This window comes from Polypterus senegalus, chromosome 5 (assembly GCF_016835505.1).
Source record: "Polypterus senegalus isolate Bchr_013 chromosome 5, ASM1683550v1, whole genome shotgun sequence".
NCBI classification, from domain to species: Eukaryota; Metazoa; Chordata; class Cladistia; order Polypteriformes; family Polypteridae; genus Polypterus; species Polypterus senegalus.
In genome coordinates, this window is record NC_053158.1 from 30,622,417 (window position 1) to 30,649,238 (window position 26,822).

General features: G+C 37.0%; 1 protein-coding gene across 2 annotated transcripts in view; it reads left to right on the forward strand.

The window, feature by feature from the left end:
• Positions 1-1,009: 1,009 nt before the first annotated feature.
• The window catches only part of ube2wb (ubiquitin conjugating enzyme E2 Wb), a 70,982-nt gene continuing 45,169 nt past the window's right edge, over positions 1,010-26,822 (forward strand). The window contains exon 1 of one of the 2 annotated variants that reach the window (XM_039754425.1): positions 1,010-1,328. In XM_039754425.1, the coding sequence (XP_039610359.1) occupies positions 1,314-1,328 (15 nt within the window). In that variant the 5' untranslated portion in view covers positions 1,010-1,313. The remainder of the gene's footprint in view (positions 1,329-26,822) is intronic. The other variant, XM_039754422.1, reaches the window with a different exon arrangement.

Below are 26,822 nucleotides of genomic sequence, written 5' to 3' on the forward strand. Positions count from 1 at the left end.
GGCAGAGCAAGTGCGCTCTCTCTCACCGTTATAAATGTATCGTTCTTTCTTAGCCAAATATGTACATTGCCTACTATGTGTGTGTAAAGAATGCTGATGAGAAGTGAAACATAACCAGTAGTCAATGTGCATGCTGCCAATTGAACAGTGAATAGGCTACTCTTTTGGGTTAATATATTTGTAAATGTGATTCGTGCCTCATCAGCCATGAACCTCACCGCACGTCACTGGTGGAAGGAAAAAAAGGAGAGGAAATAAAACACATGAGTGGGTATAACAACGACAAACTTCTAAATGAGGGAAACGTTTGAGATGTAAATTTAAATTATATGCGAAAGAGATGACGGAGGCACGGTAAAGGAGTGTATGGTGTTCGTGGTTGTCACAGTGACTCCAACAGTTAGTTTGGAAGTCAAAGATCAACACTTAACAAAGTGAAAAGAGGCAAACTGTGTAAGTACCCACGTCTTAAGTAGTGGAGTTTAGACATAAGAAAGAAAGACGGAAAGAAAGATAAAAGCTAAATTGCCTCACTGGGACAAATAAAAGAAAGATAAAAGCTAAATTGCCTCACTGGGACAAATAAAAGAAAGATAAAAGGTAAATTGCCTCACTGGGACAAATAAAGTACTATCTTTCTATATAAATTGGACGGTGGTTTAAGTTTATCAGTATTAACCTTTTATATAAGTTAGTAATATAGCTGGTGGTTCAGGCAGAAGCCCCGGCGTTAGAATGACCCTGCATGTTAGAAAAGTTAAATTTTGCCTTTAAAGGAAAGCCTGATAAATTTGCATAACTCCTCCCCAACACGGTTCCCGGCCACAACGATGTCTATAATATGACTAACACCGCCCTTGTACGTTATATTTGCATAACACCTCCCATTTAAGGTTAAAACCGCCCCTCGCGTGTCTTGTAAGGATCCCAAATCATCCCTAACTTTAACTGCACCACTCCCACCTTAAGACGGTAATGTGTCGACAGTTGGTTCCTGTAACATGAGCCAGCTTGCGCAATCAAGCATAAAATGAAGCTCGCGCGTCACATACTACACGTCGGACCCCGGTTCTATTGAGTTCGTGTGCACCGGTAGCCGTGATGCGTCATAATTCACGCACATTTGAACTTGACGTCAGGTTCGAGCAGCCTCGCAGGTGGCTGTCATTCCCCGCCACTACTTCTGAAGTCGCCTTCCTGAATCCCTCTGATGTCCTTGTGTTATGAACACGACGCTAGAGCCACGTGACCGCGTGACGTAAAACTCCGCGGCGTCTCTCGCCCTGTACTGCAGGGGGGAGGGGGGTTCCATCATGGCGTCGATGCAGGTAAGTAGCCGAGGTGAAGCCGCTCGAGTCTGGGTATAGTCAGCTGTCGCTTGTTGTAGTTATGTGTTCTGTTTGTCGGAGGAGTAGTGGGCAGGGTGAGTGCTCTGTGAGGGGGCCAGGCGGAAGAGCGAACGAGTAGGTTGGTGGACTGTCCAATGGACAGATGGACGGAGAGAGACGGGCTGTGAGCCGACAAGCTTCCTCTCACCTTGCTGGTGGAGGGGGGGGTGGGCTTACTCCGGTAAGTTGGATAAGAGGACGACGGTACAGGTGCCGACTTCCCGCAGCCGCGCCCAGAGAAGATATGAACGGCCCTAACAGCTGTGGAGGAGACTTGGCTTTTACGCTTTGTTCGTGGATCGAATGGAAAGAAAGAAACTGTGAGATGCGGGTCCTTGGTTAACATTTGGCGTCTGCACCGGTAGTCTGAATACGCTGGGATCTGCGGTGTGAACTGACATCGGGATAAAGTGATGATGTGCCCGTTCAGTCGGCTCTGGTGAAAAGTACCCAGCAAAGTGGTGCGGGGAGACATACAGGTGCTGTCTGTCTCTTCAAAAAACTTAATGCAGCTTTGTCGGAGGTACCTTTAGTGATGATCGTCCCACGGTCTTCCTCAGCTCCCAGTCTGAGGATCGCCTGTTAAAAGGGACTAGCGAAATCCAGAAACTTTAAAGAAAATTCGGCGACAGGCCTGTGGCCGACACCTCCTTAGCATGTGTATGCCCGGATTCGTGCTTCACCCTTGTCGGCCATAAGACGCTTTAACTCGGTTCCTCTTCTTTTGACAGTTGCCTCGCTGATATCAGATAACCACGATTTCAGAAACATTGTTAAGCGAGTCGATCTGCCTTTCTGCCGTTTATGGGTCGCAGAAGAGCAATTAATCATAGCATACATGTGAGGAGATGGATGAAGAAGAAAACTCGTAACTGTTTGTCAGCTTGACTTTATGTGGAGATGATAAAATGAGCATAGTCATTTATAATTTATTCCTGTTATTTCTTTCCATTTGCGGAAACCCCCTTAAATCCCCGCCGAATAAAAGGGAAATACTTGGCTGACTTTAGTTAAAAAGTCATTTAAAAGTTTGTTGTGTCATTTATTTAAAGCCGCTGTGACCAGTATGGACACTTGTTGTTCATCCATCTATTCATTTTCAAACCCTTTTAATTAATGATTTCTGGTTTTGGTGCTGAGACATTGCACCGTAAAGTAGAGAACTGCAAAGAATGAGGCTCCAGTGCATCTTAGAACACATTATTTTGAAGGAGGAAACTCCATGGATATTAGGGGATAAATTTACAGACTGACTCCACCCATGTAATAACTGAGCTCGGAAGTGGGAGTGTTTACCATTTTGCTACTGCCATCTATAATAAAAAGCCATATGAAAAGATTTTTGAGAGGTGCCATCAAGTGTACTAATAGTATATAGAAGTGGTTTCCAACTTTATAGAGAGTACTTCACATTTTTATTTATCCATAGTGCCCTTTTCATGTGTACAGAGAACAGTAAAATTCTTACTTATTTGCAGGTGTTTATCTGTCAAGCAGACATTAGTTTGTGAGACTCAAGAACTGTGTTGCTGACAAGGATGTGAGCCACACTGGGGCACCAGAAGGAACAGTCCTGTCTCCTTTTCTTTCTGTACACCTTAAGGTCATGTCACTTGCAGAAATTTTCAGACGATTCTGCACTAATGGTGTGTATTCACAAGGGTTTGAGACAGTATAGGAGTAAGGTGGAAAACATTGTTTCTTGTTGCTGAATTGTCTGCAACGTATCAGAAAAAACAAGAAACTGGTTATGGACTTTTAAAGAATCTTAATTCTTGGCTAGTATTCAAAGAGTGGATGTGGAGGTAGTGTGCTGCTACAGGTACTTGAGGGTTGGCATGAGTGACAAGCTAGACTGGCCTAGTAACGCAGAGAAGCTATTTAAGAAAGGGCAGAGCAGACTTTTTCTTTCTTAGGAGACTATGCTTCTTTAATGTGGGTAGTAGGGCTGGGTATCAGCACTGATGTCCTGATTCAATATTGATTTTATCTTGACTGAGTTAGTGTGCACTGGTACATTTGAAGTGGTGGCTTTTTTCAGACATAACTTAACCATGCACAGGGGATATTAATATAATGTGACAAATTTCAGTAGCACTTTATTTGAAAGGTGTCTATAGGGTGGTCCAGATCTAATTATGCAATTTTCATTACGCTATAACTTAAGTTTATTACATAGAAAATCGCCCAAAAAATCCTGGTCCATGGAGAAGTGTGCCAACTGATGACATGAAGAGTCGTCTTCGTGCCGAACTGGGATCATCCCCGCATAAATCAAAGTCATCCAGACGATCTGGATCTGCATAATTAGATCTGGACCACCCTGTACATAGTGACTTCATAACATATTGCATAAGCATGGAATGACATTTAGGAAGAAATACTTGATTAGTAGTGAAGAGGTAACATCAGTATTTGGAAGATATGGAAGAAAATATTGCTTTTAATGAAAATTAAAAAAAAAACAAAAAAACTAGGGGCTACTTCATAATTGTTGCAATACAACTTTATTATGCCTTACTGTGAATCTGTTTTCCCCTTTAGACAAGTCTAGAGTTTTTCTCTTTTTAGGTTTTCTGGTGTGTATTTGAGAGGGGACTTTTGTTTGAATGGTGGTTGTAGTCCTAATGTTTATGTATTTATTGATTGATTTATTCATTGAGCTTCAGTAAAAAGCCTAATTTTCTGAGGACAAAGTAAGTGCTGTCTATCTATATGATATGTAACACATTGCCACTCTTGGGCACCCTGATAAGTGAATATCCAGTCTATTTCTCAGCTGACTACTTTATCTAAGGCCACTTACAAGATCAGGATATGTTGCAGGGATGTTTTTTTTTTTTTTGTGTGTAATGGAGTCCTGGAATATTAAAGGTTGCACAGTGAGGTACAGACATAATTTGCTTCAGAAACCCCTAGTTTTAAAGACCAGTGCCTAAGCCACTACATCATGATTCACTGAAGTACCTCTTCCTATACCAGTGACTAGACATGACTTATTAAAGTGACAGCCCAATAATAAGTTGCTGCCAACTTAACAGAATGAAAAGCTCAATAATTCCTGGAATATTGTAAAACCTGAAAGTAAGTTTTTTTCACATCTTTGAGTGATGATGACATTTTCTTCAAACTGAGTTTGCTGCCTTACTTTGGCTTAACTTCATTCAAGGCTGAAACGTCAGTTTACACAGTTTAAGAGGAAACTAAAGGTACAAGATCTTTCATGGCATGTTTTTTTTCCAAAACAGGGAAATTCCTTTTCCTTGTTATAACATTAGTGGGAAAGAGTTTTGTTGGTAATTCATTATAAGACCATTGTGTGAAGACAAATCAACGTTATATTCCTAAAGATTGGTTGTAATGTTACTGGCACTGTTAACCATGAATAAATTATGCCAAATTTGTCTTTATTTCAATATCAAGAAAGCATGAGTGGAACTTGCTCTTGGGTTTAGGTAAATGCATTCTTGGTAATGTCATAGCTGAAACACTTTATAAGTCACTAGGATTGTGTTTAGGGCAGGGGGCCAGGAAACAAATGTTTAGAAGGTCACTGTTACATCCCAGTTTACTTTACATCTCACATACATTTTATATTCTTCATATAGCCCCGGAACATTGTCATGTTTTACTAATAAGTGTGTTTATACCTTTTAAAGATGGATTAATGTAGTCAAGACAGTCTTCTTATTCTGCATGTTTAAGTACTGCTGTAAGAGAGTGAGAGTGCTCCTACAGAAAAAAAGCTTACTTTGGATAAAAATGCTGTGACAGAAAAATGCTTACTTCATTGGGAAGCTTAAAAGACTCTTGTGCATTCTTGTGTGGTTGCGTGTATGTATATTTGTTGTGCAACAAGAGCTGCTGATTCTCATGCTTTCTATTAATATACACATTTTTAAACCCATGATAGTGCAGAGACCTTATCTGGTTAGGATTAAAAAAATATGACTTTACCTGCTACTTTGAAAACCTTGTGAATCTCCAGACTCTTTCTGTTATTAGACTTTCCTTGCCTAAGAATTTCACAGTACATCTATTCAACATCTAGGATTTTAACCCCTTGAATACAGGCAGTTGATTCATTGACTATTTTCCCCAAGTACAGGATTTTAATGTACAGTAGATTGCTGTCCTAGACAGATGTTTCAGTTCTGTAAAAAGACATCTTCAGCAGTTTTCCCTGTTATCTTCTTAATATATAGAGTATGTTCAGTGACTTGTCCTTGTATTGCAAATCAACTATTGTTGTTATTTCAAGTGATCTGCGATATTCAGGCTATCGTCCCAGCAACAATAAAGTAGTTTTCAAAGTATTCTTTGCTTACTGAACAATTCATAGTTTGGGGATGGACAGGAGTAACAAACAGAATTGGCGCTCTAAACGTGTGAAATATTATGTTTAGACTTAACCACAAGTAGCATCATCATATATTGACTGAACCTCCAGTAGGAGGTACCGTATGTATTGCTCAAAGTAATGTTTGATAGTTATGCTATGTATAAATTGTGGCAGACATTTGTTTTAAGCTTCGGAGCTGTGATATTGCATTTTGGAACTTTTGAGATTTTTGTTCCTAGGCTATTGGTGTTTGTTGCCCCAGGAGTTTTTGCAGAAGCAATTGGAATAGAGCTGGAGGTTTTGAATTTTGTTTACTTTTATTATTTTTCTCCTTTATCAGAACACTGTTGCGTAATAGCCCAGTGTACAAAACAGTAATTAAATTTAGTATAAAATACATTAAACAGAAATAGACAAGCTTTTTTCAGCATTTACAAAGAATACATGATACTGCATATACATATTTATATAATTTTTTTGTGGCAGTGTTACCATCATCGCTTCTGAAAGTTTTTTTTTTGTTCTGTTCGATTGCATCATATGCTGACACCACTGGCCCAGCAAAGTTTCCATGCTCCAGTTACGAAAATTGATAACTATGTGCTTGCAAATATGATTTTGTAATTACAGTATATTTGATGGTAGATTTATGGATGAAGACTGAGTAAAGGCTTGTGGTGTAGCTGACATTGTGACTGCAGCTTTGAGGACCTCCATCATTGACAGTATTTGTGAATCACACATTCAATGAAATATCTGAAAAAAGTGTGATTGGTGTGGCAGAATGAAAATACCAACAGGCTACAGAGTTGAATGGCATGTTTCACTAATGACAGGAATTTGGTTCTAGTTACGAAAGGCTGTCTAGGAACTGACTCTGAAACTCTCCCTTTTCTAAATGTCATTATTGCCTGACTGCAGGTTAAAGAGAATAGGGAGAATGAAAAGGGGTTCTGAATTTTTAAAGCACGTCAACTAAAGTTTAAGGAATACTCCACCCAAAAAAAAAAAATATACTGGAAGTTCCAGCCTGACAGACAGACACCAGGACACACAAGTCCCAAACACACACATTTTTCTTTTTCTTCTGCACACATCACAGTGCACCAATCACCATAATAAACTCAGTCCTTTATTTTAACTTTTCTTTCACCTTCTCTTCTGCTGACTCCACTCCTCTCCCATAAGCTCTGTCTTCTACCTCCCGACTCCAGCGCCTCTAAATGGAGTGAGGCGGCCCCTTTTATGTTGTACCCAGATGTGCTCCAGGTGCTCGTCGATGGTCTTCCTGCAGCACTTCCTGGTGTGGTGGAAGTGCTGCATGGGAACCCGGAAGCACTCCAGGTGTGCCTGGATTCTCTTCTGGCAGCACCTCCTGGTGTGGTGTCCAGGGCTTAACAAATGTCTAGGTGCCCCCTGGCGGTGGCCACGGGCCACCCCAGGGTTGAGTTTCCAAGCTTTGTTCCCCTGTCCCCGACAGACCCACCCCCCCACATAAAAAAAAAGTCCAGTGTCTTTCTGTATGACTGTCCTCTTTTCACGAGAGAACTACTTAGTGGATTTAGTTTGGGTTTTTTTCTGCAAATTGCTTGAACACTCTGGTTGATTTTGTTACTTCTGTCATCATGCTAAGTATCATAGTTCACTTACAGGAGTGATTTATTCATGCTAATCCGAGACATAGGCTGTGGGCTGAGGGGAGGGGGAAGCGTGATGTCAGGAGTGGGGAGCTGGACGGGGCCTTCTTCACTCATACAACAGCCTCCGTTTGAGTCTGTGTACCTCTCGCTGTGTTTTGGAGCATACCTTGCCTCTGCTTAGCCAACGATGCGTGTTTGTTTATTGGTTTTTAAAGTTTGTCTTGTTTCACTACTATGTGGGTGGAGCCGCAGGGGACGCCTAGTTAGTGTGTGTGTGTGTATGTATGTATGTATGTATTTATATATGTATGTATGTATGTATATAAAAATTATGATCTGTTATTTGCTTTGTAGTAATCACTGGAAAAAAATTCTTGACACCGATAGACTTCCATTGGGGACCAGTATTAAACTGCAAACAATATCAAAATGTCTTCAGCGGAAAAAATATCCATTTATTGGTGTTGTATAACTTATATGCAAAATATTAAGTTGTTTGCTAATAGCATCTCAAACAATTGTATTTTTGCCAAAATATTGTTAAATAAACCACTTCCAGAGTATGAGGTTGAATATTAATTAGGGATGCTCTGATCAGTTTTTTTTAAGTCCGATACTGATCACTGATTTCATGTTATTTGATCAGCCGATGCTGATAGATTATCCCCCTTTATCCCTTTAAAAAACTTTTTATACTAAGGTCCTGCATAACCCAAGACATAGAAGCCTTATGTACTAAATTATATTTTTATAATTAATATATAGATCACAGGTGTTAATTGTTCATTTTTTATTAATAAAATGAAATTCTGTAGGCTTATTGCTTAATGACAATAAAAAAACTAAATAAAATGTACTTAATACTAATAAATATGAACAAAATATTTATCCATCATGCATATGACATAAAAGAACATAAAATGCTTCTCATAATTAAAAGCTGTCATAGTGTTTTATTTTTTCTGTAATGTTCCTATATTTCACCATTTCTCTAACAAAGAATAAATATCTGTATACTCACACAATCAATTAGTTGGTGTTGGCAATGAAAACACTGCTTAAATGTACTTATAGGTTTTAAAAAATTTTAGTAATTGCACTACAGCTTTTTTACTGTTGAAATGTACATTTACATACAGGTGTTTTTTTTTCTTATTGTATCAGCTAGACATTCATAATTCTTGGTATAATTATAAATATGGATTGCCATTTTAATAATGCAGTACTTATTTCTTACCAAAACTTTCCTTGTATGACACACAGCTGCAAATAAAAACTACCGTAAAAATCTTTGCAATAGAAGTAAATGTATGAAAAGTTTTATACGTTGTTTATCAAGAAGGTACAAAACTAACAAGCTTAACAGGTTTCTAAGTAAAAGACATTTTGCTGTTAAGCTAACAAGTCTCTTTTTAACTAGGCAAGAATTTCAAATTCTCTTTCTTTTTCCAACTGAAAAGCTGAGGCACTTAAAACAAGCTCGCAGTCCAAACTCAAACAGTATCTGTTTTAACTAAAGGACAAAATAAAAAGGTCAGAATTCATTAAAGTAGCTTTTCGGGCATATGAACTGCACATGATTACTTTTCCTCGGTTTATTGCTCCACTTAAAGTCGAATACTTCAGTCATCTCTGCTGTCTTGTAAAGCAAGCCTTGACCTGCTTTGTTTACACTACAGGACGTTCACTGCCAAAAATGGGGGGGGAAAAAAAAGATGCATTGCCTAAATACCTTGCATAAAAGAACACAGCAACTAAATTACCATCAAGCCTAGAAAAGCAGCGGCTAAAACGATTGTATTTTGTGATCGGCAAATTTACGGATTACCAATAAAGTCTTTAGTGTAAATCGGTGGTGGCTGATTGATTGGAACATCTAATTAAGAATTGGAGCCCTGTAAGCACTACTGTCCAGGGTCTACATTTGACACCGTCACTGTAAAGAATGCTGACATTTAAGAAATGGTGCATTAATATATCTTAACAAACTTGTGTGCCTTGCCTAATTATGAATTATGCTCCGACTTATCAATCTTTCAAAAGATGCGGCCATGAGACATCCAAGAACGGTCACACTCTACCTTGAATTTAATTTGCCGCTCATGGCTAGATATGTGTAGCCTGCTGTAATCATTCTTTTTTCAGTAAGGAAAAGATTTTTTAGAAATGTGTGGAAGTTCATGTATATTTATTTGTAGAAGATACAACATAAGGTCATATCATGGTGATTTATTTTCATTATTTCTCCCTTGGTAATTTCCTTATTTTTAATGAACTGTTGTTAAGCAGAAGTTGAACTACATATTAGTCCGTTTCATAGGCATGAGTTTCTTATCAAGGCTCTACTTCTACCTTACAAACCAGCTGAACAGATGAGTCTTCAAACTTTGGTCTTCTTTTACAAAATCCCATTGTGACCATCAGTCTTTATTAATTCTGGAAATCTGGTTATGGGTTTGGTTATTGGTTTAGTCATGGGGCTGTGTGTGTCTTCTTATGAGTGAAAATGGACACGGTGGAGATTTAGTATCAATGCGTTGCTAAATTGTTACAAATGCTTAAGCAGTCTGAATGTTGTCAGTCAGCTGATAGAACATTTTTTTTTTTAGTTTACTAATAATTCCTGAGTAGTGAGTGCTTAGAATTACTAAATGTAGGTAAGATTACAAATTCTTAAATTGTTACTTTTTAAAATTGAAAGTGGTGACAGGCTACTGGCTGAAATAATGATTACTATTTCTGGGTTATTTAAGTTTTGGCTTAGTTTGCTTCCTTTTAAAATTTGATAAATATTTTTTCTTCATTGCTGCAATGACAGATTGATGTCATTTACAATATTTTTATTCACTTTTTCAAACCGTGAAGATAAAATGTTTCAAATAAACACAAAGTAGTGATTATTGAATGTTGGCATATTCTTAAACACCCCAATAGTCGAATTACTCGGGTTACTACTTTTTGTGTGTGATTATAACATTCTCAGACCTATTTAATCCAATTCAGGTTTGTTGGGAGTTGGAGCCTAAGCAGTAGCATTGGATGCAAGGATGGAATAATTTCTGGAGAGAGTTGCCAAATAACACACCACATGGCTTTTGTAGATGTATGAGGAGATTCGCGAGCTTGGAGCTTATGTACTCTACACAGATCATCCAGTGCTGTATTATATCCATTAGGCTGGACACATGATGCAGGAGTGTAAACCACTTTTCTGTTGTGCCATCCCATCATATATAAGTTGTTTATCAGTTTTTAGTATTACTGGATTACAGAGTTGGTTAATTATCAGATTTATTCAACATGTTTTGCAGTTCAGAGCAGTCCACAGTGATAGTTAATAATGCAATTTCTTTTCATCTTAGCATATACCAAGTTGTGTTTAAATGTGATGTTTATGGTAAATTCTTGACGTTGTGATGTCTGAAGGAGTTTGTTTTTTATATAGAACTCTAGAATGCTTTATTTTTTTGACTAAGCTGCAATGGACAAAAAAATTATATATATATATATATATATATATATATATATATATGGGTGAGCCAAAAAGTGCTGTACCATGTTTCAAACGTTTATTCTGCAAAAAAGCTTCAAGATTAAATACATTTCATTATGACACAAGAAAGGATATACAAAATAGATTTTTTTTTTTCTTCCCCCACTGTGTTTTAAAAATGATATCCTCATGGTGGTGGCCATCATTAGTGATACACTCTTCGAGACGAAGAGTTTTGAACGATTGCATGATTCGTTCGGCCAATTCAAGCGGAGTAGTAGTGATTTCGTGATGAATAGCTTCCTTGAGGGCAGTGTGTTTATACCTTCGACTTGAGATAGCCCCACAAGAAGAAATTGCACAGAGCGAGATTAGGTGAATGTGAAGGGCACCCGACATCGGCATGCAGGGAGATCAGCTTCCCCGTAAACATCTCCCACAAAACTCGCACCGTATGAATTGTTGTTCCATCCTTTTGAAACCAGGCATCCACCGCATTAATTTCTTCCAGGGTGGGCAACAAAAAGTTCTCTAGCATTTCAATGTAACGTTCTGAAGTGACGTGACCGTTGCTCCCCCCTCCTCAGAAAATTAAGGGCCTACAATGCCAAATTCTGCAACACCAAACTGTAACATGCTCACTATGCAGGGGTCTCTGAAGTTCATGAGGGTTGGTTTCAGTCCAGTAGCGAAAGTGTTGCTTATTTACGTAACCATTCAAGTTGAAATGTGCCTTGTTGCTGCACATGACAGTGGCATCTCGATGAACAGTTTGCAGAATGTTTGGGCACAACTCTCTATGGCTCTCCCAGTCTCTCTCGGTGTGTTCCTGAACTACCACCATTTTGTATAGATGGAAATTAAGGTCCTCCTGCAAAATCCTCCTTTAAGACGTGTTGGAAATGCCTAAGGCAGAAGCATGTTGGCACGCTGAACATCTAGGAGACTGCATAATTGGTGCCCTTACAGCTTGGATGTTTTGTGCACTCTGAGGTCGGCGTGGAGATTTTCTGTTCAATGTTGTACCCGTCTGTCTAAATTTAGCCACCCACTGGAGAATTGTTTTTCAATTTGGGATGTCACCGTTCAGAACTATGCTGATTTGCATTCAGAAGGCGTGTTATATAGTGAAGATGGATTTGTTGTTTTTGAAGAATGCTTCGACAGTGAAAGCATGGTGCTCACTGGACCAAAGCAAGTTGCTGACTGAAAACTCACGAAACTGTGATACTTCATTTTGACTCACCCTGTATTTGTGTATATGTATGTGTGTGTGTGTGTGTGTGTGTACAGTAATCCCTCCTCGATCGCGAGGGTTGCGTTCCAGACCCCCCCGCAATAGGTGAAAATCCATGAAGTAGAACCCATATGTTGTTTGTATGGTTATTTTTATATATTTTAAGCCCTTATAAACTCTCCCACACTGTTTATAAATATTCCCTGCACAGTTATACAGCATAATCCCTTTGTATTCTCTTAGATATTAGGTAAGATTCATTGAAATTATGTATGTAAACACTGTTTATATACAGTAAAACCTAAATATTATTTTAAAGATATTGAGTGTCTCCGATATCACATATGTTACAGCCATTACGATTGACAGGCCACCAGCAATAAATGCAAGAAAAATGCAATGCAAGAAAAATAGTATACAGTAAATGTGTGTACAGTGACACTAAACGTACGTACATGTACTAAGTACTGTAAGTAGAAAATTTAATTATGGTTACTCACCAACAATGACACAATGACTTGTCCGATAACGATGAGTTTAATTTTACTGCACAACAAAGGAGAGCGTTACAGCTCTTCTGAAGGAGCCTCTTCAGGCAACTGTGTAGCACCGCCATTGTTCTTCTTCCGGCAGTCTTCAATCCAAATTCCTAAAGCAGATTCCATCCAGACTACTGCCTTATTACATCCACTTACAACTTGTTTTGCACCCTGGTTAAAAGGACACTGCGGCCGTAGATCTTATATTCCTTTCCTACTTTTTAAATAAAAAGAATCGTAGCCTCATTGATGCTGTAATGGCGTGATTGAGTGAGACGAGACTTCCTGGTTAACACTGCATTCAGCACACAGGAACTTAACTGCATGCTCTGATTGGTTAGCTTCTCAGTCATCCGCCAATAGCGTCCCTTGTACGAAATCAACTGGGCAAACCAACTGAGGAAGCATGTACAGGAAGTAAAAAGACACATTGTCCGCAGAACCCGCGAAGCAGCGAAAAATCAGCGTTATATATTTAGTTATGCTTACATATAAAATCCGCGATGGAGTGAAGCCACGAAAGTCAAAGCGCGATATAGCGAGGGATTACTGTATACACCCTTGTGCAAATTGAAACTTTGAACACATCACATATCAGTTTTACTCTTTTTTGTTTTTTATTATAAATAATATTAATGTTATATGATATGACCACCTTGACTCTTGAAGCATCTGGATGTGATCTGGCATGGAATCCACTAATTTTGAACAGTCTTGTAGGATTCAGAATTCGGGTCTGAATCATCTTCTTCATGGTTGTGTAGTCTATTCCACAAAGTAATTGCTTACAAACAGACTTTCAATTGGGTTCTGAGCAGGAGGAGTTTCCAGGCCACTCCAGTATGTTCATTTGATTCACATCTAAAAATTTCTTCATTTGTTTTGATGTGTGCTATGGGTCCAGATGTTGTATATAAAATATGCATCTTTAGCTTTAAGTGAACAAACATTTAATTGATATCAAAAGTAGATTGTTTGACTTGAATAAATTTTGTATTGCATTAGGAGGTTGTAATTTTTATTTTTTATTTTTTTCCAGCATCTTATGTAGCCACCTTTATCTGGGTTTACCTGTGTTGGCCAGTTTCCCCATAGATACCATGTAGCCAAAACAAAAATAAATCTATAGTTAAGAAGCCCCTTGCCCCTGGCCTCTCATGCTTGAATATATTCTGCAACCTGTATGTTGAATCCGAGTTCCATAATTGCCCAGATCTTGAAATGGGAGACAAATGTTGGGTCCATCATAAGGCACAACAGTGAATGTACTTACTGTGATAGCCGAGGAATTTCAACCTTCCATATGAGATGCTGATTAAATTCTACACAGCAGTCTTTGAATCTGTTCTCTACTCATCCATAACATTGTTGTTTGGATCGGTGACTAAACATGACAAAAACAGGCTATAACAAATTGTCAGGTCTGCCGAAAATCTAATTGGTGCCAGTCTGCTCACTTTACAGGAACTGCAATATTCCAGAGTCCTGAATTGGACAGGGAAAAACCATCACTGACCCCCTCACATCCCAACTACAACCTTTTTGTACTATAAATAGGCAATCAAACTCACAAATGGTTAATTCCTCTTTATCAGTCTGGGCACCCAATCCCACAGGCCTCCCAGGGTCTTGCAGTACTGTTTGCATATTGTTAATACTTGTTTTTCAGATTTTTATTTCAGCATTTCTTGCATTGGGCTGCACTTTGTATGCATAAACATATTCTCTGTCATGTTGGGATTTCCTCTCCCAGTCTCAGGGGTCTGATTAACTGGTGTGTGTGTGTGTGTGTGTGTATATATATATATATACAGTACAGGCCAAAAGTTTGGACACACCTCCTCATTCAATGTGTTTTCTTTATTTTCATGACCATTTACATTGGTAGATTCTCACTGAAGGCATCAAAACTACTTGGTCAAATAGCCCTTACACAGCGTGGAGGTGTGTTTGTGGTCATTGTCCTGTTGAAAAATAAATGATCGTCCAACTAACCTGACTTCTGCACAACACAACTGCTGGTCCCAACCCCATTGATAAAGCAAGAAATTCCACCAAATAACCCTGATAAGGTACACCTGTGAAGTGAAAACCATTTCGGGTGACTACCTGTTGAAGCTCATCGAGAGAATGCCAAGAGTGTGCAAAGCAGTAATCCGAGCAAAGGGTGGCTATTTTGAAGAACTAGAATATAAAACGTGTTATTTCACCTTTTTTTGTTAAGTACATAACTCCACATGTGTTCATTCATAGTTTTGATGCCTTCAGTGAGAATCTACCAATGTAAATGGTCATGAAAATAAAGAAAACACATTGAATGAGGAGGTGTGTCCAAACTTTTGGCCAGTACTGTATGTCGATTATGTAACTTGTACTTGAAACCAGAGTCAAATTCTTGTGCACGTGCATATTTGACCAATAAATATGATTCTGATTTAACTTTTAACTTTCTCAGTCTTTTGACATGTTCTTCCAAACACATTAAGCAACACGGACATATATGGGGGGTAGGGGAATCTCTTAATGTGCAAGCTGCAAGTTTCTGACCGATGTGTGTTTTTTTCCTATAATTGTAAAAATAAATGGCTAGAGATTAGACATTTTTTTGAGTGATAACCATTGTGTCTAAATAGGCTTAAAATGTTTATCCACATCCTTTAAGCCTTCAATCTTGACCTTTTCCTCTTCTCTGGAATCTGTCACTGTAAATTGTTTCACTTAGCTGTTTATTTTTTCCCACCTCCTTTCATTACATGCCCAAACAACAATGTATATAGAGCCAACATCGTTTAAACCTGAGTTATTTGCAGCTTTAGAGGGCATCAAATTTATTACCATAAAGTTGCATGCAAGCTTGTGCATGTGCTATTGAACACTACAGAAGCATAAATACCTCATTATCATGACGACATTAAGATCGCAAAATATATACAAAACAAACACTGTTTTGGTATTATTTTTTACAAACTTCCTAACACATACTTTGCTGTACTGTAGGTATTCTAAAAGTCTCTCTGAAACAATATGATGAAAGCTGTATGCTAATTAAGCACACACATTCTGAATAAAATAACGAACAGGAAAATTATAGATATATGGTTTGGTCCTGGTGAAAAAAATGATAGAAAAACATCTTGCAAAATTTCAAATTTATGTTTAAGGAACAAAGTCTAATTCTAGACAAACAGATGAGTTTGGGGTTTGAAAGCAAGTATCATATTCTCGTTCCTCTTCCAAAGAAGACTGGCTTCTTTTTGCCTTATGACTACAGTACATACCAATGATATTTGGGTCCAACAGCATGAAGACGTTTGAGAGGCTGGTCCTAGACTATATGAGTCCTCACTCGATAAAGCCTTGACCCACTACAGGTTTTTTTATCCGTAGGACAAAGATTGAAGTAGAGGATGCAATTCTCTGTTTGCTCCACAAGGTCTATTCTCAAATGAACGTATCTGGCAGTATTGTGAGGATTATGTTTTGATTGATTTCTCCAGTGCATTCAGTACCATCCAGCCATCCCTGTTAAGGCATGAGCTCAGAAGTATGCTGGTAGGTGAACATGTGATGTCCCACATAATTGACAACAAAAATCCTGTCTCCTTTTCTCTTCACTCTGTACACCTTGGACTATAACACCAGGTCATATCACTTTCAGAAATTCTCAGATGATTCTACAATTATGGTATATGTTGATAAAGGGGATAAGACAGAGTATAATAGTCGGGTGGGGAACTTTGTTTCTTTGTGCAGAATGTACACAAGTGCTTGGTGGTCCACATCGATGATAGGCTGGACTGGTCATAAAACAGAGGAACTATATAAGAAAATGCAAAGCAGGCTGTTTTTTATCTTAGTAGACTGTGTTCTTTTAATGTAATAAGTGACATCCTTTACATCTTCCACAACTCTCTGATGGGCTGTGCGATATTTCTATGCTATGGTGGCTGGGCTGCTAACATCACTTCAGGAGAGGTCCACCCAATCAACAAAGCTAATAAAAAGGGCAGGCTCAGTTATGGGATGTATTCCAGTCCCATTAGAAGTCGTAGCTTATGTGGTAATTAAAACAAAACTGAGTGTCATTGTGAACAATGCTGAACATCCTCTCCATGACACACTGACACTAAGGACTTCCAACCAACAAATTATTCAGAAGAAAAGTGTCAACAGACGCTACTGGGGCTTAAAGCAATGGCAATAAACCTGCATAATTTCTGACAGTTATCTCTCTCTATCTATCTATCTAAAAAAAATCCTGTGACGGGACATTTTGGAAGATTTTCTTCAAGTCCCATGACATGAGACTTTGGCCATGAAATTTTTTCAAGTCACACCCTCAACCATTTACAACCACATACATGGAAATCTCACCTCTCATTCGTGCAAATGCTTTTGACAGACACAGTTTCTGCTCTCTCAGCTGTTACAAATTTTAACATTTCCCTCACTTTAATCAACATAAAAAATGAGTACACATGCAATCCTAGCACAGAGAAACGAAGTCAAACAAAGTAATGCCAAAAATAACGATCTGTTACATGGCAGATTGGTTAAATGTGTATCAATTGACTATGCTGAAACAGTTGGTGGTGATCGTGTGGAAGATGAAAACATCAACTTACAATATCCTGAAGAATAACTGCAACCGTTAACACCGTCCAGTCTTCCACTGCACGAATTACTGTAGAAAGATGGAAGTATCCAAGAAAGGTAATGTAGTACAACTTCCACGGATAACATTACACAACAAAGGAGTTCTTGATATGCCATTCGTATTAAAATGTTAACAGTTTCCCGTTAGAATAGCTTTTGCTATAACAATTAACAGATCTCGGAGCCAAACATTCGAAAAAGTAGTTTTATTTAATTGAGGGAAAGAAACGAAATTCAATCACAGGCAGGTATATGTTGTGTTGTCACGATGAAAGTCCAAACACAGAATCAAAATTTAATGCAATATTGACATTTTACAGTAAAAGTGTAAGTTTAAAAAAGTATTTGCGTGTTCATTTCAAAACCAAACAGAACGAAATTGTATATCGCAACAAAACTCTTAACGCAACATGAAATATAATTTACTTTCAAATGATTACGTTTTACTTTATTTTTTTTTAATATGGTTAATTACTTGCGGTAATGTAAAATAGTTCTATTATGCATATGTAATAATTCCCATTAAAAAAAAAATCTGTTTAAATTGTACAACTGCATCCCCATACATAAGCGACTGAACTGCAAAGAGGCTAGCGCACAGCGCAAAGCCCCCTGGTATAAATAATATTTGCACATGAATTTGTGGAAACAGTTTATTCACAAAACATACTTCATATGTGCAGGATGATTTAAAGGAATGTCTCAACCTGTTTGCTGTCATGTTCATAAACTGTCCACAAAAATTGTAAGTATATATATATAATATATATATATATATACACATATATATTAGCAAAATACCAGCCTTGGAGAAGTAGTGTGTTAAAGAAGCAATGAAAAGAAAAGGAAACATTTTGAAAATAACGTAACATGATTGTCAATGTAATTGTTTTGTCACTGTTGTGAGTGATGAGTGTTGTTGTCATATATATATATATATATATATATATATACACACACATACATAAACATATATATATATACTAGCAGAATACCCGCGCTTCGCATCGGAGAAGTAGTGTGTTAAAGAAGTTATGAAAAAGAAAAGCAAACATTTTAAAAATAATGTAAGATGATTGTTAATGTAATTGTTTTGTCATTGATATGAGTGTTGTTGTCATATCTATCTATTTTTTATATATATATATATATATATATATATATATATATATATATAGCAAAATAGCTGCGATTGGCAGCAGAGAAGTAAAAGAAAAGGAAACATTTTAATAATAACGTAACATGATTGACAATGTAATTGTTTTGTAATTGTCATGAGTGTTGCTGGCATATATATATATATATATATATATATATATATACACAGACACATATATAAACATATATATACATATAAACATATATATATATATAAACATATATATACATATAAACATATATATATATACACATATACTGTATATACACATATATATACAAATCTACATATATATATTAGGGTGGGACTCGATTAAAAAATTAATCCAATTAATTAGAGGCTGTGTAAGAATTAATCTTGATTAATCGTATGTAATCCACGTAAATTTGCCCCAAATCGCAAATGTTTTTTTTTTTTATTTAAAAGCGGTTTTAGTGGGCGACAGAATCAAATAATAGACATGGACATGAATATTGTAAACTGAAGCTGTTTTAATTTCTGAAAAAAGCTTTTAAACTGCATTTGAATTCAAAACAGAAACAAAAATATCATCCCTGGTTAAAATTGGGCAGACTTAAAAATAAAGTGGTAGTTTAAGTACTTTAAGTACATTTTCAGAATAGTATTGTCTTTAAATAATAATAACCAAAATTTCACCATAAAGTGCAGTTTTCTTCTTAAAAAATAAGTCAGAAACATAAAAGGTAATTTGACCAGCTTACTCTTTAAACTCTGAGTAACATTAGCCAAAATTATTTTGTACATTAGGCTAAAACAGTGTGATCATTGAACATTTTGTAATTAGATGTATTTAGAATTACTAACGGTCACGGAAGTCCAATGATCCCCAGTAAGAGCCACAAAGTCCGCTTTCTGTAATGCATCTAATTTTGCTTGCTTTTCAGTGTGCACAAAACCATGCTTTTATCAAGGCTTACTCGGGTAGTCGAAATGATCAGTCGTAGGACGCGCTTTATTCCGACTCTAACATTTTTGTAGCTGTGATGTGTGCATCAGTGTAATGGATGTACCAGGAAATCATGCATTGACAAAAGTTCCGTTTGCTTGGAATTGAAAGTGTGATTAAATGCGTTATTTTTAACGCGTTATGGAGTACATGCATCGAAGCTTCTCAACTGTGCTTGTGCTAAGAAAGGGAAAATTTTAAAAATAGCGTAACATGATTCTGCGTTAACCTAATATTTTTCATACGTCCCAAACCAAGGAGATGGGAAGGTAAAATGAATCGGTAGCAGCGTACATAGTCAGTACATCCCTCTCGGGAATCGAACCTCGAATGTCGGTGTTAGAGGAGAAGACTCTACAATTGCGCCACCGCTTGTCTATGCTAAAGTATGTATTGTAGATCGGGCTATAGATATACATTATATATATATACCCGTGTATCGCAGTGGAGAAGTAGAAGTTATGAAAAGAAAAGGGAACATTTTAAAAATAGCGTAACATGATTGTCAATATACAGTAATTGTTTTGTGAGTGTTATTGAATGTTGCTGTCATCAAGGATTTGATTATCATTATTTCTTTCAATCAGGCTCGTATTTGTGCGATGTGTTCAAGTTACATTCCGTGTTTGTCAATCGTTGTAAAGATAAGAGGTTTCATTCATCGATTAGTTCCTTACTGCATCAATAAACAGCTCGTCTTCCTTTTTATCTGTGATGTGACAAACTGCATGCACGGGGTTTTTTTTTACGCTGTCTTCCTTTAGCGGGACATTGACTTTTTCCACCGTGTGCTTTGTTTCCACAGTAGCTGCATTTATGAATATGCTTATCAGGCGCTTCATATTTTTGCTGCCTTTTCAATTGTGTAATTCGGTTTTGTTCAGCTCTTTGGAACTGTTGCTTTTATCTGTGCACTGCATCAGTTCACGTGAGCCACTCGGTGTACTTGCATCGAAGGTTCCCAGCTGTGCTGGTGCCATCTCGTGCTATGTCCATAGCTTTATTTAATGTTACCTTAGTCCTGGCACTTAAAACTTTCTCTGGCAGTTTCGCTGAGTTTGTGTCAAACACCACCCTGACCATCTCATCTTCCTCTCCATAAGCACAGTCCTTCACCCGTGAATATTTACCCGTGGCAGTTTGCTATTGGATTGCCGCTGACGGACGGCCTTATATGGGCAGGCACTAAATTACAAGCGCCAGCGCAGCCTGTCTATGAACTTAATTTAAAGTGTAGGTTTACATCGTGCTTTGTTTCAGTAGCAGAACTCGCTTCTTATTGTTTCGCTGCCTTCTCAATTATATAATGCATGTTTTCTTGAGCGGTTTTTTGAGGTCTTCCTGGTTTTCTATGTACTGCGTGATTACGTGGGAGGCGTGATGATGTCACGAAACTCCCCCCACGGCGTTGAAGCTCATCTCCATTACAGTAAATGGAAAAACTGCTTCCAGTTATGACCATTACGCGTAGAATTTCGATATAAAACCTGTCCAACTTTTGTAAGGAAGCTGTAAGGAATCAACCTGCCAAATTTCAGCCTTCCACCCACACGGGAAGTTGGAGAATTAGTGATGAGTCAGTGAGTCAGTGAGTGAGTGAGTCAGTGAGTCAGTGAGTGAGTGAGTGAGTGAGTGAGTGAGGGCTTTGCCTTTTATTAGTATAGATATATATACATATCTATACATATACACATATATATATATATATATACATATATATATCTACATATATACACATACATATACACATACACATACATACATACACACACAAATACATATATATATATATACATACATACACACAAATACATATATATATACATACATACACACACACATATATAAACATATATTTACATATACATACATATCTACATATATACACACACAGCTATTTCAGATCAGTGCAATACGCTGCTTGTTAAAACGGATAACTCCGCTCTTACGCAAGTCTGCGTGGATATTATGAACTATCGTATTTGTTCAAGTTCTATTTAAATTTTAAATAGAAGGAATTTTTATTTAGTCGACAGAAATATCTTTGGTAGGAATGGTAAAAACAAACAGGAATATTATTCGTGAATAAATCAACTCAAACCTTAAACAACTTATAATATTTTGCTCTCCATAAAAATTTATCCTGTCTAAATTATACAAGTTAGAAATAAAGTAAACGTTAAAAGAACAAACATTCACATTTCTTTACTCTTATGTAATTTTATATAAAAATAAACTTTGATTTTAAATATCCCAAAAGATTTTGCTCTCCATAAAAATATATCCTGTCAAAATGATACAAATTCAAATATGAACATGCTGCATAACAAAACCTAGAAATATAAATGAAATGTGTTCTTTTCAGCAATAACAAATCAAATCATTCAGTTGTCTTTGCTCATATGTCATTTTAGAGCTGGACGCCTGGCATCTTTTTGGCCACAGGTTCGTTTATGTTTGGTGTGAGGTTCTGTGTTGTGGAGATTCTCAGGATGGATTGCAGGTGCTCATCAGTGAGGCGACTCCTGTGTGCTGTTTTGTTAGTCTTTATCACTGAGAAGAGCTTCTCACACAGATATGTGCTACCAAACATGCATAAGGTTCGAGCCGCATGTAGACGGACTTTTTTTGTTCTTCGAAGTCACCAAAGCGCCGTGCAAACTCAGTGCGCTCAGTTTATCAGCAAAGTGCGTATTTGGGAACACTGTAGTGACGACTTGGTTTAACATTACTTGGCAACAGGGAAAGTGAGGCAAGGTGCACTGGTGTCTCCCATAAAAGCAGCTTCACTTGAAATCACTTTGTGATTGTGCACGGGTTAAAACGTCCGCTGAAGTGTCAGATTCTTATTTAATTATGCTGCTTTCTGTATCTTCTGCATTGCATTCAGGTTAACCTGATGTTTTGTCTCATAGTGCCGTCTTAGATTAAATTCTGTAATTACAGCCACATTAGCTCCACAAATGAGACACACGGGTTTAGTAAACATATACTCAGCCTCCCATCGGTTTTTAAAGGCTCTATTTTCAGAATCAACTTTTCTCTTCAGCATCGTGTGAGCTAGCCGCAATAACTTGATTAACTCGGTAAGTGTTGAAGGCAGCTGAAGCGCTGCATTATGGGATCTGTAGTTTATTGTGTTACCAGCGCTTCATATACCCGGGCTTTAATAACAATAATACAGTATATAAAATGATCTTGCGGGCCGGATATAATTACACGCCGGGCGGATGTGGCCCGCCCTTGAGTTTGACACATATGGACTAAATAGAACTTGAAAAGATATATTTTTCAAATGTGATCGCAATTCAGATAGAGTTGACGCAGCACTACAGCCTGCATGCCTCAATAAGTCATCCTTCCCTCGCTCTTACTTTTTTACCGTTCATCTAATGAATACACTGAGTATGGCTTTACCAAAACAATCATTGATGGCGAATAAAGTATCCATTATTCGAGTATGTAGATCGGGTTATATATATATTTATATATATATATATTTATATCTATCTCTCTCTCTCTCTCTCTCTCTCTCTCTCTCTCTCTCTCTCTCTCTATATCTATCTATCTATCTATCTATCTCTATCTATCTCTATCTATCTCTATATATATCTATATATATCTATATATATATATATATATATATATATATATCCAGCGTATCGCAGAGTAGTAGTGTTAAAAAGCTATGAAAAGAAAAGGGAACATTTTAAAAATAACGTAACATGACTGTCAATATACAGTATTTGTTTTGTGAGTGTTACTGAGTGTTGCTGTCATCAAGGATTTGATTATCATTATTTCTTTCAATCAGGTTCGTATTTGGAGGATGTGTTCAAGTTACATTCCGTGTTTGTCAATCGTTGTAAAGATGACAGGTTTCATTCATCGATTCGTTTCTTACTGCATCAATAAACAGCTCGTCTTCTTCTTTATCTGAGACCTGACACACTGCATGCACGTTTTTACACTGTCTTCCTTTAGCGGGACATTGACTTTTTCCAACGTGTGCTTTGTTTTGGATTTATGAATATGCTTGTATGTATGAGGCGCTTCATATTTTTGCTGCCTTTTCAATTGTGTAATTGGTTTTGTTCAGCTCTTTGGAACTGTTGCTTTTTATCTGTGCACTCGTCAGTTCCGTGAGCCGCTCGGTGTACATGCATCAAAGTTTCCCAGCTGTGCTGGTGCCATCTCGTGCTATGTCCATGGCTGTATTTAATGTTACCTTAGTCCTGGCACTTAAAACTTTCTCTTGCAGTTTTGCTGAGTTTGTACCAAACACCACCCTGACCATCTCATCTTCCTCTGCATAAGCACAGTCCTTAACCCGTGAATATTTAGTGGGAGTTTGCTATTGGATTGCCGCGGACGGACGGCCTTATATGGGCAGGCACTAAATTACAAACGCCAGCGGCAGCCTGTCTATGAACTTAAAGTGTAGGTTTACATCGTGCTTTGTTTCCGAAGTAGCAGAAGTCATGAATATGGTTGTATATGTCACTCGCTCGCTTCTTATTGTTTCGCTGCCTTCTCAATTATATAATGCATGTTTTCTTCAGCGCTTTTTTAGGTCTTCCTGGTTTTCTATGTACTGCGTGATTACGTGGGAGGCGTGATGATGTCACGAAACTCCGCCCCCACGGCGTTGAAGCTCATCTCCATTACAGTAAATAGAGAAAAACTGCTTCCAGTTATGACCATTACGCGTAGAATTTCGATATAAAACCTGCCCAACTTTTGTAAGGAAGCTGTAAGGAATGAACCTGCCAAAATTCAGCCTTCCACCCACACGGGAAGTTGGAGAATTAGTGAGTGAGTGAGTGAGTGAGTGAGGGCTTTGCCTTTTATTAGTATATAGATATAGATATAGATATAGATATAGATATATATAGATATATATATATATATATATATATAGATATATAGATATATATATATATATATATAGATAGATATAAATAAATATAAAGATATATATATATATATCTATATATATATATAGATATAGATATATATCTATATATATATATATCTATATATCTCTATATATATATCTCTATATATCTCTATATATCTATATATATCTATATATATATATATATATATCGTATGTATGTATATGTGGGTGTGGGGTGTGTGTATGTATGTATGTATATCTCCATCTATTGTGAAAATCCAAATTTCTATTCATATTTGTAAAGGTAGTAGTTTTTGCTGCTTTGTAAAGTACAGTCAAGTGGCAAGGTGTTTTTGTGATTATTAAACTCTAGGTGCTGTAATTGCCATAATGTTTTGGAATTTGGGCATTACTGTGAAACGGTCTTTGAGACTAGCATGGTTACATGATGACTTTCCAGTAGCTGTTAGGCAATTGTATAAAATCTATAAAAGCAGCAGTTATAACAACCTGACATCAACTACAAGCATCACGTTTATCATTAGTGGAAAGAAACATTCCACTGTGTGAAAAGAAACAGCTTACTTAGCTCCATGAAATATGCTGCTTTTTGCTGTCTTATATCGTAAATTATGTTATCTCGCACCACTGCAGACTGGAGTCTTTTCTTTTGTACATTGGCCAACAGCATTATTTGTTGTAGACCTATGTAATATCTTTTTTCTTATCCTGATTATTTTTGCAGAAATTAGGTGTTATTTATGGGTTGTGTCACATTCAAAAGTGTGCATAATAGTGCATGTCCTCTACTAATAACATCTAATTAGAGGGGGGAAGAGCGTGGAAATACAGTACATATATCCTGTCTAAGGCCTTTTCATCAGTCATCGGCTCACCTTTCATCCTTTGAGTGAAGTAAACACCTTCAGTGCCAGCAGAACAAGTTAGTATCATGGAATTTGGTAGTAATTATGATTTCATTAAACTGTAAGAATTGTTGAAACTTCTGAATGATAACACCGCAATTGCAAAAAGTCTGCAGGAGTCAGTAAGCCTGTAAATTTCAACATTAAGTCAGAAGATGTAAGTCTTAATATTTACTTTGAGCTAAAGATTCTAAACTTTTCAAGAAAGGCAGTGATTATTTTTTGTTAGCTCCAGGTACACAGGAGAAGATTCACATATAAGTAATTGCTAGAAAGAAGTTTTCTAGTAGTACAATGGTCCTCAGTATTGAGAGTTGATCCTGGAAGACCCCGTTCTGCTGCATGTTTTTTATGAAAATTAAATCTTATGTTTTTTTTTTATTGTATATCTTTATGGCTTTGTATGTTGACCCATATCTTTCAGATTTTCTTAAGACTTTACCCTAATTTTGAAAATTCTGTTTAAGTAGTCTCTTTTTACACCTGTGCCAGTCTTATTATTAATCCTTTGAAATAGTTTAAGGGGATTCTACAGAGAACACGGAATTATGAAAAATCAAAATATGCTCCATTATTTTAATAAATGTCAGAATAGAAATCTTTCACTTGTTCTGACAATAAAGTGACCACAGCAAAAGCAAAAAGTTCACACAAAGCAACAAAACAATTTAAATTAAATCATAATTTAGTTTGTGAAAGTTAGATAAAGCTGTTGGCACTGGAGTACCCAGTACATAGTCTGAAACTTTGGGAGGAGTTAAAATGGGTTAGAGTACCAGAAAAAGTGTCCATGTACAGTATGTATGAGATTGCATATTTATTGTTTGGAAGGGGAGTTCAAAGTGTCAGGTCATATATATTAGGTAAGTAAATAAAAGGGTTCTGCAAAGTACTCATTGTACAGCTCTTTTGCCACGTGGGAGTCATGTCAATCTTTTGAGTTTATTTTTTTTCTCTGAAATCTGGAAAATGCATTGTGCTATGCGTCTTCCTTGAATCCTATGAAATACAGAGCAGTACACTTTCTTTGCTTGTAGTCCCATGAAAGTAAATAAGTATTTTCTATCGGGATGCAAAGTGCTGTGATATATGGATTTTAATTTTTACTTTTACTGCTTTTTAAATGAGTAGAATATTGGACTGTTTAAAAATTATCAGGCTTTGAAAAAATTAATGTGTCTGCTCGAGTAGTAGTTAAATACTTTGAATAAAGATTCCCAGCAATAGCTCTTGGCTCCTTTCATTCAAAAAGTTAAATAAACATAATTAATAAGGTCAATTTGAATTGATTGTTTTTCTCCTCTGCATCCCTTATTTTCAACATATGAACAATGTTAAGTAACAAGAAAGAAAAGGAAACCCACTGGGTTGGCTAAATTTTAAGTTGTACTAATACAAATACATGCAAATAACTTTGAATTAGACAGTCATGAAGCCAAATCCTTAGATTGCAGTATATATGTTTATTAGTGGTTAAGTTGTTGGGCGAAAGTCTGCAAGGGTAAGGCTTTCAGTCGACAGTCTGGGTTGATGTGTGTGGCCTATGTAGGACTTTGATTGATGTGGGTGTCATTT